The sequence below is a fragment of the Bradysia coprophila genome, unplaced genomic scaffold, assembly GCF_014529535.1.
Source record: "Bradysia coprophila strain Holo2 unplaced genomic scaffold, BU_Bcop_v1 contig_324, whole genome shotgun sequence".
NCBI lineage: Eukaryota > Metazoa > Arthropoda > Insecta > Diptera > Sciaridae > Bradysia > Bradysia coprophila.
The window spans coordinates 4,102,442-4,120,484 of NW_023503584.1; the positions used below are offsets into that span (position 1 = coordinate 4,102,442).

The 18,043-nt window shown below is 35.3% G+C and overlaps 1 protein-coding gene across 3 annotated transcripts in view; it reads right to left on the reverse strand.

Moving 5' to 3' along the window:
* The window catches only part of LOC119079576 (obscurin), a 40,533-nt gene extending 23,779 nt beyond the window's left edge, over window positions 1-16,754 (reverse strand). The window contains exons 1-7 of one of the 3 annotated variants that reach the window (XM_037187567.1): window positions 15,919-16,751; window positions 11,532-15,730; window positions 6,436-6,566; window positions 6,128-6,292; window positions 5,613-5,744; window positions 5,380-5,550; window positions 5,142-5,307 (exon numbers count right to left, since the gene is read on the reverse strand). In XM_037187567.1, coding sequence (XP_037043462.1) covers window positions 5,142-5,307; window positions 5,380-5,550; window positions 5,613-5,744; window positions 6,128-6,292; window positions 6,436-6,566; window positions 11,532-15,730; window positions 15,919-16,150 — 5,196 coding nt within the window. In that variant the 5' untranslated portion in view covers window positions 16,151-16,751. Of the gene's footprint in view, window positions 1-514; window positions 847-5,141; window positions 5,308-5,379; window positions 5,551-5,612; window positions 5,745-6,127; window positions 6,293-6,435; window positions 6,567-11,531; window positions 15,731-15,918 lie in introns of those variants that run through there. The other 2 variants (XM_037187565.1, XM_037187566.1) reach the window with 2 other exon arrangements.
* Window positions 16,755-18,043: the final 1,289 nt, after the last annotated feature.

The window sequence follows — 18,043 nt, forward strand, 5'->3', positions numbered from 1 at the left end:
AATTCGCTTAGCTACGTAATCATATCTTCTTGCAGTTTCAGACAGACACAATTCTAATAATAAGAACTAGCGAAGGGCTGCAGTTGTACATTCACTTTGCCAAATAAATTATCCAATTTCTAGCCATAAATCCAAACATTATATAAACGTTTTCCGGACAAATTGAACATTTTGTGTGTATGATGGCGGGTTAAACACACAATTTTCAGTTTATTTAAAACTGTTTTACTGAATTATTTTGGGACATTGCGAAATCTCGCACAATTTTATTTTTTTTTCTACTTCTCATAATTTCACAAGTTGTTGCGAACATTTGGATCAAGACGTCAACAAAATGAAAGTTTTATTATAATCGGAACAAAAAAATTAAATGAAAAAAAAAATGAAAATCCGAAAAATTGATGGTGATTATCAAAGAAGAATTATGTAAAAATTGAAAGAAGTTGCAGCTGTTTGCGTGGTAATTGGTGTCGCCGATTAGAGATGATTTATTGGGGATGTTCATATTTATTACCTTTTATTCAAAGTAATCCAATTAATCCTTTTTACGTCAGTGAGTAAGGTTAAAATATTCCAGATCTGTTTTCACAACACACAAAGATACGAATTTTCTTTCGGTCAAAATTAATAAAAAAAAAATCTTTTTAGCAGATTATTCACAACACCAAAATCGCGACGGCAAAATTATTGAAAAGAAAATTATTTTTTCCGTACAGATAAAATCCAAACTTGAATTCTTTCCTCTTCTTTTTTTGTATTTTTAAATAATTTTTTTTTTCTGGTCGATTTTTTTCGAATAAATTTTGCGCGCGATCTTTCCACAGAGAGAGGTCAGCAACGACTAACATATTTTCTTATGCGAGCAAAATCCAAGATCTAAATTTAAATTTTGTGTTTGCCGAATGATCATCATCATTATATCCTCAGTTGGTTCACAGATAAATAGGATTTTCATTGCAAATTTATTGGAAAATTGCTGTTGTTTTAATATCAATATGGGAAAGTGATTTCTACAATTCGCAGTTTGTTCCAAATGTTTCGAGAAAATTATGAAAAATTAATTGGGAAAAGCGTAAGAGTGGCAGAAAATAAACACGAACATCGACAATTCGGTTAAAGCTGACGGAATATTTTATTTTCTACTTAGATCTGCCAAAGAGTAGTCGAGCTATCGAATTGACTCGAATGTTACAAATACAAAAAATATTTGAGTGGATTTTGTAAAGGAGTGCGATGGTATGGTGATGAACAAGTGCAGTTATACTTTGCAGCTATCTTTATTGATCAATCGTAGCGACATCTTCTTTTATGATTCGCTAGGTTGTTTTCGGTAAAATGTGGTAGCTCAAAGTTTTAACCGTTTCTAAATCCACTCAAACCACCCTAACAGTTTGTCATGAGCAATAGGCTAACTATAAAAAAAATAATAATTTTATGTCAGTTGACAGAGATTTTTGTCAAAATATATTTGAAATTTATGTGAAAGTTTCCCCGTTGGTTGTCGTGATATAATATTTTGTGGGGCGATAAATGATGTTTTACGTCAACGCTGACGAAGAAATTAATCTTCAAGTTTATGAAATGTGTATAAAATATTAATATCTAAACGCGGGCGTTAACAAACTATATTCGCTTCACTGTCTGCGTAAAAAAGGCTGTATGCTAACTTTCATTTTGCCAGCGACCACAACCTAACCATGAAACCGAAAACGATTTTTAATGGTCATATTAAAAGTTCAACTCACTGAAAACAAAAGTGGAAAGATTTGACAAATATGCCACGTGCGATTTATCAGCCGTTTGTATCATTTGAAGCAAAAATTCCTCTCTATTGCATTTTTATGTACTTCGTACGTATGTACAATATATACAATATGTACGATTGATGAATAGTATGAGTTATACTTAAAAATTGTTTGGATTGATGCCAAACGCAAAGAAATCTAAGAGCATTTTTATAATTCTGGCAAAACTTGAATCTACAGTACATTGTTCATTTACACAATATAGAGCTATCTAGTAAATTTGTGTGTCTCAAATAAAACTCGTCAGCTCGTCCCTTACGAACATCAATACAGAAAATGGCACAAAAAAACAATAGAAATTTCGTAAAATTTAAGTTTTTGATCTGCAATGAAGTAAAAGATCTCGCATCAATTCTTTGATCTAAATTAAAAGAAGTACAGTTAAACCTAACCAAATATGTGACGCAATTTGCTTCACCTGTTTTTCAGCTGGTCCACACATACAACCTGCCCTATATGTGTTTATACGAGGTAAAATGTCATCAGGTAATGAAAAATTTCCCCGTGGTACAGCGAGTATAATCTTTTACTTCATTTCTTTCAACATTTGATTTGCCATATAAAGGCACATTAGTAAGAGCTCGTAGTTTATTATTGTCGACGGTATCGGTGGATGATGAAGCGTAGACTGTGTACCTCTGTCCAAAATGTTCATTTTGACGATTTGGAAGTTATGTACCGATAATCCAAATGATTAAACTAACAATTTTGAACAGAGACACCGAAATTTTAACGAAATGAACAGTTTTGAACTAGAGGGATAAATGCAAGATTATCGTTATAGGCAGATAAAATTGAATTTACATGTTTCATGGCATATTGAATTGTTTCGACATAAGTAACGATCATGTAACGTTGCATCACTTGGATCAATATCTGGACATTGACAATGCATATATTCGATTCTAGAGGATTGAAGTCATACATTCACGAAGACCTCATTTTAAACGAATAGAAGAATCCTACATCTGACTTACTTAAGAGCATTAGACATTGCTGTTCTAAAAAACATCGTCGGTTATCTGAAACGTTACCAAGACATGTCACACGTCAGTTTTCATTAGGTACAATTAATCATTTCGAGTGACTTCGATTACTCAACACTCGTAATTCGTGTAATTAAGCTAAATTACATTTCCTTCCTACAATCGTTTTGCATATGAAATTTTACACGTAAGATTTCAGGTAAATGAAAGTTTTCCGAATAATTGTTTATTCCTCCAATAAATTGATGTGGGTTGATACGAAGCAAAACATTTTTTTTGTGTGCAAAATTAACTGTTTATCGCTTTGCCTGAAAAAATGATTCAAACAAGCACACGTCTTTCATTCATTTCTAACTGCTTCTAATTAGTTGAAAAAGTTATTACAGCAAACGGCAGAACCGAATTCATATTCATGTATTAATGGATTGCACATCTATGAACCATTCATCATATAATTTTCTGATTCGAAGATATTTGTTTAATTCTATTGTTTGGCATGCGTCCAATATCTTTTAATAGCTTTGTTTAAAATATAAACATTTTTATTTTTAGCCTATAATAACCAATCCATGCCGTACTGATAAGTACATCTCTACACTACAGCCACCACGAAATCTTTGGGAAAATATTTGTGTTGGCGCGATGGACGTAACATGACTTGAAATTGGATTCTGTTATTCGGGGAGTCAGAGATTACTAATTAACCATAATCATCTGTCATATATTCTCGAAAGGATTCTATACGATAAAAAACAAATTTCAAACTTCAGACTCGGTAATAAAGTAGTATGGCGCATTCATCAAGTTCACCAGTTCATCCAGTCCCGTATTTTAATTCTAGGAAGCGCGCATGTTTCATTTTAATATTTTCTCTTAAAGTGATCGGTGATCGGCCATAACGCAAATATAAAATTACATTTTCGAATGACAAGCGATGTAATCATTAGGTCTGGACTTCTCTGGCGTTAACATATAGTAGAGAACATCTACAACCAGAGCTCATGGCTTATTTGGCAGATGTGTTCTCGTTTCTAAATGGATTCAATTGTATTCTCAATTCGAGGAAGTGTTAGAGGTGAATAAAATCAACGTTTACATTCAATGTTAGGCAAGGTCAGTAAATATGCGCTAATTTCTTTATGGAGTATTACTTCATTTGATTTGAGTATTCTCAACAGATTGATTTCAAATCTTTTACTCCATTTCTTGAACATACCATTCGAAAGAATCGTATTGTCAGATAAACTTGTCGAACACCCGCCCTTAACATGCATAACAATCGAATACGCATCACATAGCTTGTCTTTTGCAACAATTCAGAGTTTATTGATCTTGGTGGGTGAAAACTGATAATCAAATTTGATTTGTTGCAAGCCTTCTTGAAAGTATCGCCTATTGTTTGGTGGGAAATCTTTGCCTTCTTTCGTTTTGACATACATTTTGCTACTTAAGACTACAAATGCCGGAGGTCATCACTCATTTTAGTTGGTGATGTTGTTAACAGATGATCAGCTGTTTCTAAATGGTTACGTATTCGTAAAGAATGTCTTTTAGCCACACATTCAAATCAAAAGTACTCGATGCATCATTCTTTGTCATAAGAAAACGAAATCTAAAGCAGTGGAACAATGCATCACGTCTGTCGAGTCAGAAAAAAATCATTTCGAGTAACACCATAATACAGTTGCCAAATAGCTAAACTACGCGTGAATAAATTAGCGATACAAAACGTTTACTTCAATTAGTTTCAACATGGTTCGCTAAATGATTGTGACTAGAATTGCACCAGAAATAGTAAAGTTAACATTTCAATTTCCACAAAATCCTCCGCAACACATAATTATTCTGCTTTGCGGGAGAAAATCCGACGACTTAAATGAAAGTCATTAGGTTAATAGAAATCTAAATCCGTAAATATATAACTTTCTACGACAACACTAAAAATGTGAATGCGGTGCTGTGTGGTGTTAGCCGTACTTTACATACGCTTTTCAGCACAAATTTATTCTTCAGATGTTTTCGTTAGAGGAAAAAAAAACACATCCATGCGTGAAAAACACATATAAAGGAAACTAAAATGTTGCATTTTCACGCTACTGATCGCGATTCTAATTTTACCCAGACTGATACTTGTTTTTGAAAACCATTTAATGTTACTTGAACGTCTGCCAAATGAATTTTATTAACTTTACGGTTTAACGGTTTTATTTAACTTTGATTATCCACCGATTCATATGCAAGCTTAATAGTGTCTTTACTTAAACGGTAATTAAACGGACAGCGAATAGATGGCAAAATTTTCATTTTTATTAAATCTCGTACGAATCAAAGTAGATTGGATGGGACTTACCTCGAAAAAGTCTCGAACTTCGTCGTTGTTAGCCAAAAAGTCTTGAGCATTCGGTTCGTCTCGGCAGTAGCTAACATGTTTGTCAAAATCTCGCTCCAAACGTAGAAAGGTTTTGCCAATCATGTTCGGTTTTTCGGCATAGTATTTCACACCTTCGATCAAAACGCTGTGAAAAATATTTCAACAAATTCGTCAGTAAATCGAAAGAAGTTATCTTGTTTCAACGACAGAAACTTACGTGTTGTGAAATTCAGCGATCTGTTTGAAATTTCCAAAAATGATGTCCTTGTTATCGGACACTTTTTTTGGTGTCTTTGGATTGTCGAGAATTTTCAAGTAATGCTCGACCACCAATAGTAAGTCACGACCAAATTCCTCTTCGGTTTCAATCAGTTCACGCACTACGGCCCTAAATTAGGAAATTGTTTTTACGAAAAATGTCTTAGAAAACTGTATGATTCAATCACATACTCTCGTCTGTAAGCAGAATCATCACCCTTGTCCCCGTAAATAGCTGAATCTGATTTTTGAACATCGAGTATCGATAATGGGACCCAGCCTTCCTTATGGTTGTCACTGCCGTCGAATAACCGAACTAGCCATCTACAAGATAGAAAACTTAGGTAACTGAGTGGGAGTTGTTTCGCTTCTTTTTCTTCGCAGATTTTTCTCTATAAACTTAGACGAACTAAAAATGATTCAAGTATTTCGTTCGGTTAATTTTCTCATTAATTGATTAAGCTCTCTATAACGTTTTAGTGTTTAGATGATGCGTATGAGTTTGCGAAGGTGTAGCTTTTGATATTAATGTATCCTAAGGCAAGACAGTGTTGGTGTTTATATTTAAGCGAAGCATAGATAATTAAAAGCAGAAAGTTTATATAAGAACTACTATATGCAACACATCTATCTATTTTATGATGAGAAATGGTTGAGTTATCATTCACTTAATCTAAACAAATTACCGGATTGACTTTCATACGTACTTTTCGTTTGTATTTAACTCGGACTGTGATTGCGGACTAATATTTTTATGAAGATTAGAGGACGAGTGATTTTTTTTCGGTCTTACTGAAATTTTATGCTTAGCAGCACTGTTGTCGAGTAAATTTGTGGTCAAAGCATCAAAGTCATTTTCATACTTTGGTTGGCTAAAAAAACAGATTTTTTTCTGTACTTTCATAAGAAACCTACTGAAATTATATGTTAAGCGATGGATAAACTTCAAAAATGTCATCAACGGAACGGCGACATAAAATGTTAGAAAGAAAATGATGATAGTTTTCTAACGTACCCCGTTTGTTGTTCTCCGTTTGTTGTGGCTGTTGGTGATTCTAAAACTTCTACAAGGTCACCACGTCGCAGCGAAAATTGATTGGGTCCATCGGATGTATAATTTTGATTGACGACCAGTATGTCGTTGACCTGAAATAGAAAGAAAATTTAATTTCAGTCTTCTGTAAATTGCAGGCGTATCGAGCTATGATCATTATTAAATCTGTTATTTCTTTTGTTTGAAGTATCGCCTAATGTGTAGTACAAAGCCTTTTACTTCGTTTATTTCAACATTTTTTTGTTATATAAAGGAATCATTGCCAGAGTTCTTCATTGTATATGAGAAGAGATATGCATGAACCGAAATTTGTTTATTTGGGAAATGTCTCTTTGTGGCGGTTGGTGCATAACTCTCATTATATAGTCATCACTGTCTACAGCAGAGGGATACGCGTTTTCAGTACCGGACTGGCTCGAAAAAGCCCATCGGGGGCTTCATGCAACTCAATTTAAAAAGGCCCACAATTTAAAAATTCTCATACAAAAATCCAAAGGGCCCATCGGGAATCCCCCGTATTCACCGTATGGCCAGTCCGGGCCTGCGCGTTTTGAAAAGGTCATACAGAACCTACAAAATATCGGATCTGCTTAGGCTGAAAAAGGGCTAACTCGTGCATCGTACGAAATCGTTCTAACGATGATTGTAGGCTGTTCACAGTGTTCAGTGTCGATTCCTGATTCTAAAATTGCTTTTTCTATATATTTGAGTAGCTCAATACGTAGCCGAGTTTAATAATTACATTGTAACAGGCTCCCTCTTCTAGAATTCAAGGATTTTGAACGATTACTGAGGGTTTTTTTGATGCTCTGCTGGACTTATTGAATTATTGAGGGGTTAGTATGTCAGTTCCTAAAATTCTGTCACTGCACATGGTCACCATGCTTCCAACTCTAGAACTTAAGTATTCTGTTTATACGTATTTAAACCTGTTTAAAATGAAATCGACAATCTGGCCTCTCTTGAAGCTCTAGTGCTCGACTATATTTCAATGAAAGACGTCGGTTTCACCAGTGAATTTCGTGCGAGAATCCATCGATATTTCTTTCTAATTACTTGTGTCAGTGTTAAAATGGTGTGAATCATAGCACTGAACAAAGCACTAGCACAGAATTTTCAAGAGGGGCCTTCTCGACGCAGTAGTCCAAATTTCTCATATAAAAATAAATAAATTAATTGATCCGCAGTAGCATTTTTCAAAAATGAAGGGCCAAATGACCGTTAAAAAAATCTGTTCTAGTGCTTTGTTCAGTGCTATGTGTGAATGCAATATAGAAATAATTTGTAAAAATGTTCCATCTCTGTCATTAATGCATTCGTTTCGAAAAAATGAAAGTCAAGGTCTCGATCAAATTACATCGTCAATAGAGGACCACTATTTTCAAACAAAATGTGGAGGCCGGAGAACAGATTTATAACTGGCAGACTATTATTAGATCTGAAACTTTCGATATTGTTCTTATCGAAAACTCAACTTGCCGATTGAATATTATTGTGATTTTCAACCGGCTTATGTTAATTTTCGTGGTCCTACTGTTTTGCTATTTGTTTGGTTTGTATTGATTTGGTTTCGGCCACCAACCGACCGAAGAATAATTATAATTTTATGAGTAACCCAATCGAAAATAAGTTGATAAAATCGATAGTGCAAATATTCAGTACAAAATAACCGAATGTATCGTTTAGAGTCTACCAATTTTCAACTGATTCGTTAAAGAAAAGTTTCTACAAACATCGGCTGCCATACGTGCCGAACGAAATTCAGATAATTGTGAAGCAGACACAAAAAATTTTCCCACAATAAATTAGTTTTCTGAAATAATAATTTTCACCTATAAACAAATTTATTTTTAGTAAACGGTGGATGATTGTTTGCTCCTAAAATAGATTTTAAACTGAAAATAGAGGAGGCATAATAAATTCACAACGTTTAAAAGCGAAAATATCGTGATTGCGATGTTTACTCAAAGGTAGTAGCATATATCGAAGAAAATGTTTCAACTATCTGTTTTTATAACGGTTGTTATAATGTGCCTCTCAATAATAACAAAGTCATACCGTACCATAATGCTCTCCTTTGACATGGTGAAGCTCAAAAATTGTTCATAAATTTGTTCCATTAATTAGCCAGAAACATTTTCGTTCCTGTAAATTGAAACGAAATTCTTTTTTTCACGATTTACTTAAAATCTGGTGGGCATTCCATAGTCGAAATAAGAATTTGTATATTTGGCAATTAGCTCTTTACCTCGCATATGCTCTTAGCTAACAGTTATGTAGAAAATAATTTCAATTTAATTTTGAAAATAGAATTTTCTATCGTCAACAGCAACTTAGTATTAAAGAGCGAAGTGGTGGTTAAATTGTGTTTATTATACCTTTTTGATTACATAAAAGTCCATTCACGATTACCGCTCAAGTGAATCATCAACACCAAGTCAATCTTCGACTTAATAGTTCATTTTTAAACGTCCTACAAGAACTCGCCTTCTAAATAATTTTAATGTAGTAATGAAATCCTAAGAATTTTCCTCAATCCGGATGCGGAGTACACTTTGAGTATATTTAAGAAGAAAAAAAATGACAATGAAGCAAGAAAGGCCTTAGAAATTATTGTCAATTGGTTCTTTAGTTAGGCGCCGAAGAATTGCTGCGACTTCGAAAGGTATGATAACAGCGAATAGCTCAGAAGGCAAAAGAATTTAACGATTTTTAAAGACTTCATCTCATGGTCTTTGATGTGTGATCAGGGAAATACATTTTCCCACATTTTCTTGGATTTTCCATCAGTAAGAAATATTTTTTGGGAAAATTTAGAAAATGTACGAAAGTTCCTGAAAATTTAAGAAAATATGAGAAAATGTTTTCCCAACAATAGTCCTTGAGCATGATACAGAATCTCTTCAGTTCAAAAATACCATTTCTCACCAGATCAGGCCATGGAGACAGTGGTACTTGACCCAATGCTATAGGAACACCATATCAATTTATACACGAATAAGTCTAGCGAGTCATCATCGAAATGAAATTCAAATTCATCACTATCGAAGTGCAACTTCAACAACACAACGGCCCAAACGTTTTTAAATATAAATCCTATCTTTTTTTGTTATTGCTGTGATTACTCCGTACTGAAAGGTCGTGTATGATTCCACTTACAACTAGAGCCATCCTTCCCTTTGAAATTTTGGGGTTTCCTCTGTTACTATAGGGGCGCTAAAGCTCATATTGATACACCACTATCAGTCATTTTCCCAAAAAAATTTAAGACTCTTCTGATATGACGATCTAATCTTTAGCTCGCTTCATGGTGTGAAATAAGTTATATGACAAGGTACCCACAAGGTTATTATAAAAATAAGTAGAATGACTTACAAGGAGCTTGAAACAGGCTTTAATTGAATAAATTTTAATATAACGATTTTTCCATGTAAAATACTCGTGAATCAGTTTTCATTTCTCGGTCCAAACTGTAGGTTATTACGGACATGAAAAGAGGAGTTCACACAAGGAGTTCAGGTAACATTTGAATCCAATCAGAGCCTTCATTTCGATTGCGGGGAGCCGCGGTTTCTACATATATAATGTATTGTGACTGAGTTATTTGCTACTCAAGACCTGGAATTCATGAAATTATTTTATTGCGGTATTGTATACTCACTCCGTTCAATTCTCTTAATAGTTGATAGTTGACAACTAGCTAAATAGCTTAGTTGAAGCCTGCTTGTCATGTAGACAAGAGTAAAAATTATAGGATATATAATTAACTATAGTGTGACGGCAACACCCTCTCTAGCAAACCAACTACTTTTATTAAGGTGGTGAAAGAATCAGGCAGCCTTTGGAATTTACTTGACCATTACAGCGTGGTCAGTCAAAATATAGGATAGTGTTTGTAGAATACAAAGAAATAAGGTGTGAATTTGACAAAGATAGCTGAGAGTTTGGTTGCTAGAGAGTTGCTACAGAGAGAGTATTGGTGACGGATATGTTTACAATACAAATTATCAAAAACTCTTCTCTCAACGAATTTTTATCTTGACACTCACGGAATTTTGAAAGCCTTCACCTTTTCAATATCTGTTTCCGTGCATGTACTTGTACATAAATAAACCGAAAAGCTACGAAAAATAGGAATCTGCTACTTCATTTGTCTAAACACCGTCTATAATTTGATGAAAAATCTTTTACGTCATTTGTTTCAACATACATTTTACTATATAAGACATGCCAAGCCAAGCCAGATCTCCTCACTTATTTTTATCGTCGTTGTTGATAACAGATGAATATTGCAGTTTCTAAAAAGATGCGATCTGCACTTTTATTTGTGATTCTACTACATTATTTTCAGCTACTTCGAAAGCTACAAATCAGAAATCGTTTCATATACAGCCAAAAAGAAACGGAAAACATTTCGCTTGAGTCTTATACAATTCACTTCATTTGATCGCTGTAAATCATTTGTCTACAAGAAGAATGAACGTGTCGAGATGACTAATCGCATAATGTTGTGTCTTATTTCTGCTAGATTTAATTTTACGATTCCACAATTAAAGTTGATAAAATTGCTGGTGGAATTGACAAAGAAAATGTAAAAAAAGAAAACAAAACCCATAATTGGGCCATATGCCAAGTTAGTGTTCGTAAAATAAATAATATATATATATAATGAACGCCAAAATATTGTTGAAGCAAAAACGGTTATCATCACATAATATTTTCATATGAAATAACATCAGACACTAATTAACTATGTCAAAAATTATGATATGAATGCAACATTCACGTAAAATTTTCAATATATATAAGTTCCGAATAGTTTAAGTCTTAGTCTTAATGGTAACATAAATAATATTTCAGTATTTTGCAGAGAAACAGTTCGTGTGGCAGGATGTTTATGATGGCGTATTTTGAAACTCAATTATAAATAAAAGATAAAGAAGGATGTTTACGCCATTATATAATTAGCTCAGAGAGTGAGAGAGAGTGAAGGACCGCCATGGACTATTTTTGAAAATCAAAATTGTAACAAAGAAAAACGGAAATTTGAAATTTACCTTGTGTTGCTTAACGTACTGTTCGATCATTCGCCTTTTCTTATACATATCCGTGTTGTCTGTATTATTCTCAACGTTTTTCTTCACTACAACATTGTTTGCCGTTGATGTTAACCGAATGTCAGTACTCAATGTACTACATGTCGATGTCAACATACTTTCTATTTCCAAATCATCACTATTTGCCACATCACATGAATAAATAGAAAACCGATGGGCCGTTGAAGGTGTATTTAATTTTAGTGCCGAGAACACATGTAACGGTTCGAAGTGGCGTATGCCATTCTCGTCGAGTACGGTGTAGGAACACTTTCCGGTTAACACGTCACGGCTCGATTCGCGCGGTACCACAGCTTGTATGCCATCTTTGACAATGAGGAACGCACCGCGAGATTTTGTTTGCCGGAGCAGGTAGTCTTCGACGGCAAGTTGATTGTCTGAATGTAAATAGGCGGTGGGAAATTGATTAGAGCTGGTTAGCTCTGGTTTGTCGATGGGGACGATTGTGACTACTGCACTTTTTCGCATCAGTTCCCGTACTTGAGAATTGGTTCTGGCCGACCATGGATCTTTTATCAGTTCATCGAATGACGATTTTAGGTCGGGATTTTGATTCGCTAATTGTTCCATAATCAGAACTCTCTGCATCAATTCCATCGAACTTGCATTCTCCAGAACAAATTTTCCTTTCTTTGGGTCTTTCAGAGCATCAGTCAAAATTATTGTTATGTCAGTCTTACCAAGTGCCTTCGACAACGCTAATGTCTTATTCAGAAGAGCATCTTGCTGGTCATTAGCAAATAAGTCGAATATTATATTGTCACCTGATTCTCTCACAGCATCTATAACTGCCCGTTCAACAGCTTTGACTAGTTCAGATTCCTCCATACTCGTCTCACAGTGAGCTATGTGCAAATGCTTTCGAATATTCGAAATTATTTGTGGATTTCTTTGAGCTAAAATCCTTAGTGATTGAACCATATCCGGATCGGATTCCAATGCTTGTGTAACATTTTCAATGATCGCTACTTCATCCACTTTGTCACTGGATAGCAACGATTTAAGCGTTTCAATTTTGTTAATTAAATTCATTTCCTTCATCACATCGTTAACCTTTTTCTCGGTCAAGCGAATCATTGACTCAGACATTGCATCTACGTGCAACATATTCGTACAGTGTCCTAGTTTACTTTCAAGCTCTTGACTAATTAATTCATAAAGTGATGAATTGTTCGGTTTGGCTTTATTTTTAGACCATAATTCATTTGATGTTATGACAGCCAAGATCGTTGATGCCACCACATCAGCAAGATGCATTGTCTCTTCTTTATAATTATTGTTGTTAAAACAATTTTCTGAGTTATATTTAGCATGGCCATTTACCATTCCACCTGACAGGGTACTGTTTCGAGACTTTTCTGTTGTGACGGCTGCAACATTCTTTATAATTTCGAACAATTTCTCTAATGCACCTGATTCATTCGAGGAAATATTTAATTTCTCGGCAAGTTTTCGTACGGTTTCTTTATCTAAAGTGCTCTGAAGGACAATATCAACAGCGGATGCTTCAATCTGTCGCCCAATAGTCATACCTGCTTCCGAAAGTTGTCTCAGCATTTTCGAGTCGATGCTTAGTTCACCTTTCGACTCAGCCGATTTTGTCCAAGTATGCGAAGGTTTCAACAGTGTTAATTCTTCCGGTGTTACTAGGAAGCTTTGGACAGAAAACTGTTGTTCACCTTCTATGTCACTGAGATCTGGTGCTACATATCGAGGTCCTTCATCTGTTTGAACCATTTGTCCAGGAATAAATGTAACTTTATCACCGTTTTCCACAACTCTACCTGGCACGAATCGTGGCCCGTCGTCAGTATCGACAACTTGACCAGGTACGAAACGTTCTCCTTCTTCCTCTGTATAAATAACTTGTCCTGGAATAAATGTAGGACCCGCTTTTGTATGTAGGATTTGGCCAGGCACGAAGCGCACACCGTCAGCCGTTTGTACAGATTGCCCAGGCACAAACTTACTTCCTGATTTCGTTTCAATCACTTGTCCGGGAACAAATTTCAATCCTTCTTTCGTTTCAATAACCTGTCCAGGTATAAATTGTTCTCCTTTCTCCGTCCAAACGACTTGACCAGGTATGAAACCACCGTTTTCCATTATTCCCGGTACAAACTTTGAGTCACCGTTCTGTTTGATCAGCTTTCCAGGAACAATTTTTCCCGCTGGTAGATGGTCAACATCTATTTTGTCTGGGTAAAATTCAATACCACTGCTGGTTTGGACCATATGACCGAACACGGACAAACTGGGTTTGGTTATCTCCATGTGGTTCGAGTCTATGACAAAGCCACTCTTAATCGGTTTGTTGAAACTAATATCGTTGACCGTTTGAGCCACTGCAAACTCAATTATTCCATCTTTGTTCAGAATGGACTTTCCAGGCATAAATATTTCGCCGTGTGGTGATTTGACCATTTGTCCTTCGACAAACTTCGTTCCCTGCTTCGTTTCTACATTCATGCCAGGCACAAATTTGGCACCATTTCTTGACTCTACCGTCATACCAGGCACAAAGACTTCGTTAACGAATTGACCTTGAACAAATTTCGATCCTTCCGCAGTGATGATTGATTTTCCCGCCACAAACTTTTCATCCAAAATTTGACCCGGTGTGAAAGTCCAGCCACAATTGTCGTTGAATACATTTTGTCCAGCAATAAATTGTTCTTCTTCATCCACTGTCATTGTTTGGCCAGGAACGAACTTCAATCCTTCTGGCGTTTGGATATTTTGACCCGGAACGAAAACATTTTCTTGATTCACAACTCCCGGAACAAATTTGAAACCGTCTGGTGTGCAAACCGTTTGACCTTCAACGAATTTGGTCTCATGTGGAGTGCTAAGTGTCTGGCCGCAAATGAATTCGTCGTTTACGATCTGGCCCGCAACAAAATTTGGTGAATTTGAATTTGGTGTTTCTACAACGACGCCTGGTATGAACGACGGTCCACTTGGTGTGTGAACTGTTAATCCAGGAACATATTTCATGCCAGATGGTGTAGCTACTGCTTGACCAGGAATGAAAACGTCTCCAGTAGGTGTAGCAACAACCTGGCCGGTTAGAAAAACTTTTTTCGCTTTGTTGATGTCCAATGTGAGTCCGGGTACTTTATTCAGAATAGATGGCTTTCCTTCAGAAATTTTTCCGATCACATCCGATAATTCATGTTGTGTTGGCAGCGCTTCTAGAAGTTCATGATCTTTTGAAATAGTTGCGGAAATATCTTGCAATTCCTTAAGCTGTAACGGCGTTAAATGCTTAACATTTTCAATTACGTCAACCGGCTGATCGAACGGTGTAAGAGGCCCGATGCAAGGGACACAATCAAATCCGGTTGTTCCATCTAAAGTTTCTTTAGCGACCTCTATTTCCTTTGCCTCAATTATTTGAGCTTCGATTTTCTGTGGTGTGGGTAAAATTGTCGTCAGGACACTTTTTGCCTCGAATTCAGTCGCTTCTTTCTCGTACGTATCCCAGTCCCATGACTCAATTACAGGTTTTACCAAATCTCTCCAATCACCACTATTAAGGTAGACACTGCAATTTGATCTCATAGCATCGAGTTTCTCTTCTGAAAATTCTACATTCATTTTCTTGCTCGCTTCTCGGGCCTCCATCTTCTGTCGTTTCGCTTCTTTTATTGCGAATTCTTGGAAAACTTCTTCGTCTTGAATACGTTCTTTGCTTTCGAAAATCTTTGTGATTTGAGACAGATTTTCCTTACGCTTTTTCTTCTTTCGCATGGCTCTCTCTTCTTTTTCGCGCTGCAGAAATACTTCATACGTTGGACCTTCACCTTGGTACAAATGTCCATTGTCCTTGTCATATTCGTGCAAGTCAACCGAGACATTTTTGCCTTGACGCATTTTTAGCAAAACTGTATCCGAATTTTTAGCTAACATCACGTCCCGAACATCACCATCACGAACAGCCGCTTCTAATTTAGCTGGAAACACTAGATTACACTTCCTTTCGCCGACTTGATAGACAAAGTCTTCGTTGTTTGTCGTTTCCTTGGAGTTCAGCAAATCGATCAGGCCTTTTTGCAGTTCGTCTCTCTCGTCGAATATTGGAAAAACGTAGCGATAATCAGCCAACACCACATGTTTCCGTTTGCCATAATTTGCATCTGAAGGGTTTAAATATTGGTTAGATTTTGCAAGTCTCTTCGGGTTTGGTATAAGGAAGAGCCTTTAAGTTGTACTTTTTCTGCTAAATTTGTCCTTATCGATGAACCGAAGGACAAAAATAATTCAATGAAAAAGGAAAACTCAAACACTAGCCTTGTACTTCCCAAGAGACAAGAAAAACCTTTACCTGGATAGTGATGCGGCTGTCCATTTTCCTTCGAGTGAGTAATTTTACATTTCGTTTTATTCGAAAATGTTGTCAATATAACCGGTATGTAATGATGCGATGGCAGGCCGTACGCCTTACCAGTAATCCGACAGAATCGTTTTGCATCAGCTGGCGATATTGGTGCAAGCAGCGGAAAATAGTTCGGTTTTGGCAAACCGCGAGATTTGCCAGTAATTCGACAGAATGACATATTTGTTTATAAATGTACTATTTTCGCTGGCAGGCTATTTTAAACAATGTGAAGCAAAGAAGAAGAAACAAAAAACGAAAACTTTCACTCAATTCCAAACGTATTGTGTAGCGTGAAAGTGACGAGAAATCGGTGATCGATTGAGTTTATAAATATCGAATCAAAATATCCGTGTTGTTCACCGAATCCGATTAATTATGTGCTATATGCGAGCTATGTAATGTTGACGGTTATAGTTTCAAAACGTTGCTTATTGATCGGATGCACTTTCAGTTTCACATTTCTATTTACGTAACGGATTATTGCGACCATTTCTTATGTGGTTCATTGAAAATTTCACTTTTAATGGGGTCGATAATAAGGAAATTTTGTTAAATACTCCAATTACTCAAACACGCTGTGTATATTTTACACAATACACTTCTATGCCCACCATAAATTAGCTAACGTTCGGTTTATATATTCTCCAGAGGCTAAAAATAAAAATTTTCAAATTCACGTGCACATGGTGATGTTTCATTGAATGCACTTTATGGTAAATTTAATGTGACTATTAAGATTTCGAAATCTATCCGGAATGTTCAGTTAAGATTATTACTTTTTGTTGCACATCAGTTCTTCGTTTATTCAAAAAAAAAATCGTTTCAACGATTTTGTTGTTTAGATCTGATTCTTTTATTAATAAATCACCCAGAAAAATACTGTATTACGATCACAACACAACTACAATTTAATTCAATTTTCGCTATAATTTTTCTATACAAAAAACACTTTTTCACTACAAAACAAAAAAAAATTGAATTTTCGGTTTATTTTTTCAATAATTATATTCGTTCGCTGCTTAAACCACCTAAGAAAATAGTGTTATATACCGAAAGAAAATTCAATTAACCGTCGAGAGAGTTGTAGGTATATTACAAATTTACTACAAATTAAATGAAGAACAGATCATATTGAATTTTCCTCGACCGATTCACTCGGAATTCTACGTAAGACTGACTAAGAAGATTATTTCTATGCGTGTAATGATCATCTCTGTACTGTTAATTCAATACGAAAGACTTTTGTACTATTTTCAAGAAAAATAAGGTTTCGTACACTAAAGGCAAATTGAGCACACATAACGAGAAAAGCTGCTCAACGAAAATTGTTTTCAAACTCATAATATTTGTGAAAAAAAAAAGAAAAATTTGTTGAACGGTGTGTATAACCGCCGAACGGTGTGAGTTTAGGTGAATATCGTTGAGTAATAAAGGTGTGTGTTATTGACGTAAAATTGTTATGCGCACAGTTTCAAGTGAGCAACGGATATTTGGTGGGGTCAAGTAAAGTTAGTTTCATAAACACTATGACAGACTTCTTTCAATTGCATTTAGAAAATGGAAAATCAAATAAAATTTAATTGAAACGAAAATTGAAATAATCAAACTGTCGATCAGCAACAAACGAAATGAAAAATGATTTGGAAATTTGCTCTTTGTCCAGCTAAGTGAAATTGGCATAAATAATTGATAACAGAAATATAAAACATAAAATGGTTTGGTTTTCCGGTTTAATAGACATTAGGGACTTTCCCAAATTTCACTACATTTTCCCAAAAATATTTTTTGTGAAAACACGAGATTTAGAAAAACTTTAAAAATAAGGGAAAATTTTGTCTTTAAAACAGTCCCTGAAAGAAGTGCAAAATCAACGCACTGCTAGCATGAGTGGTACTCTAAAGAGGGTATCGAAACTATAAAGTGTATCGAACAAATTTTTGCACTGTAAAAAGAATCTGAAGAAATTTGTTACTCTTTATGTTCAAAATATAGCCAAATGTTTACTAACAAATCTTTTACTTCATTCGTTTTAACATAGATTTCGTTATGAAAGACCAGACCAGTATAATAA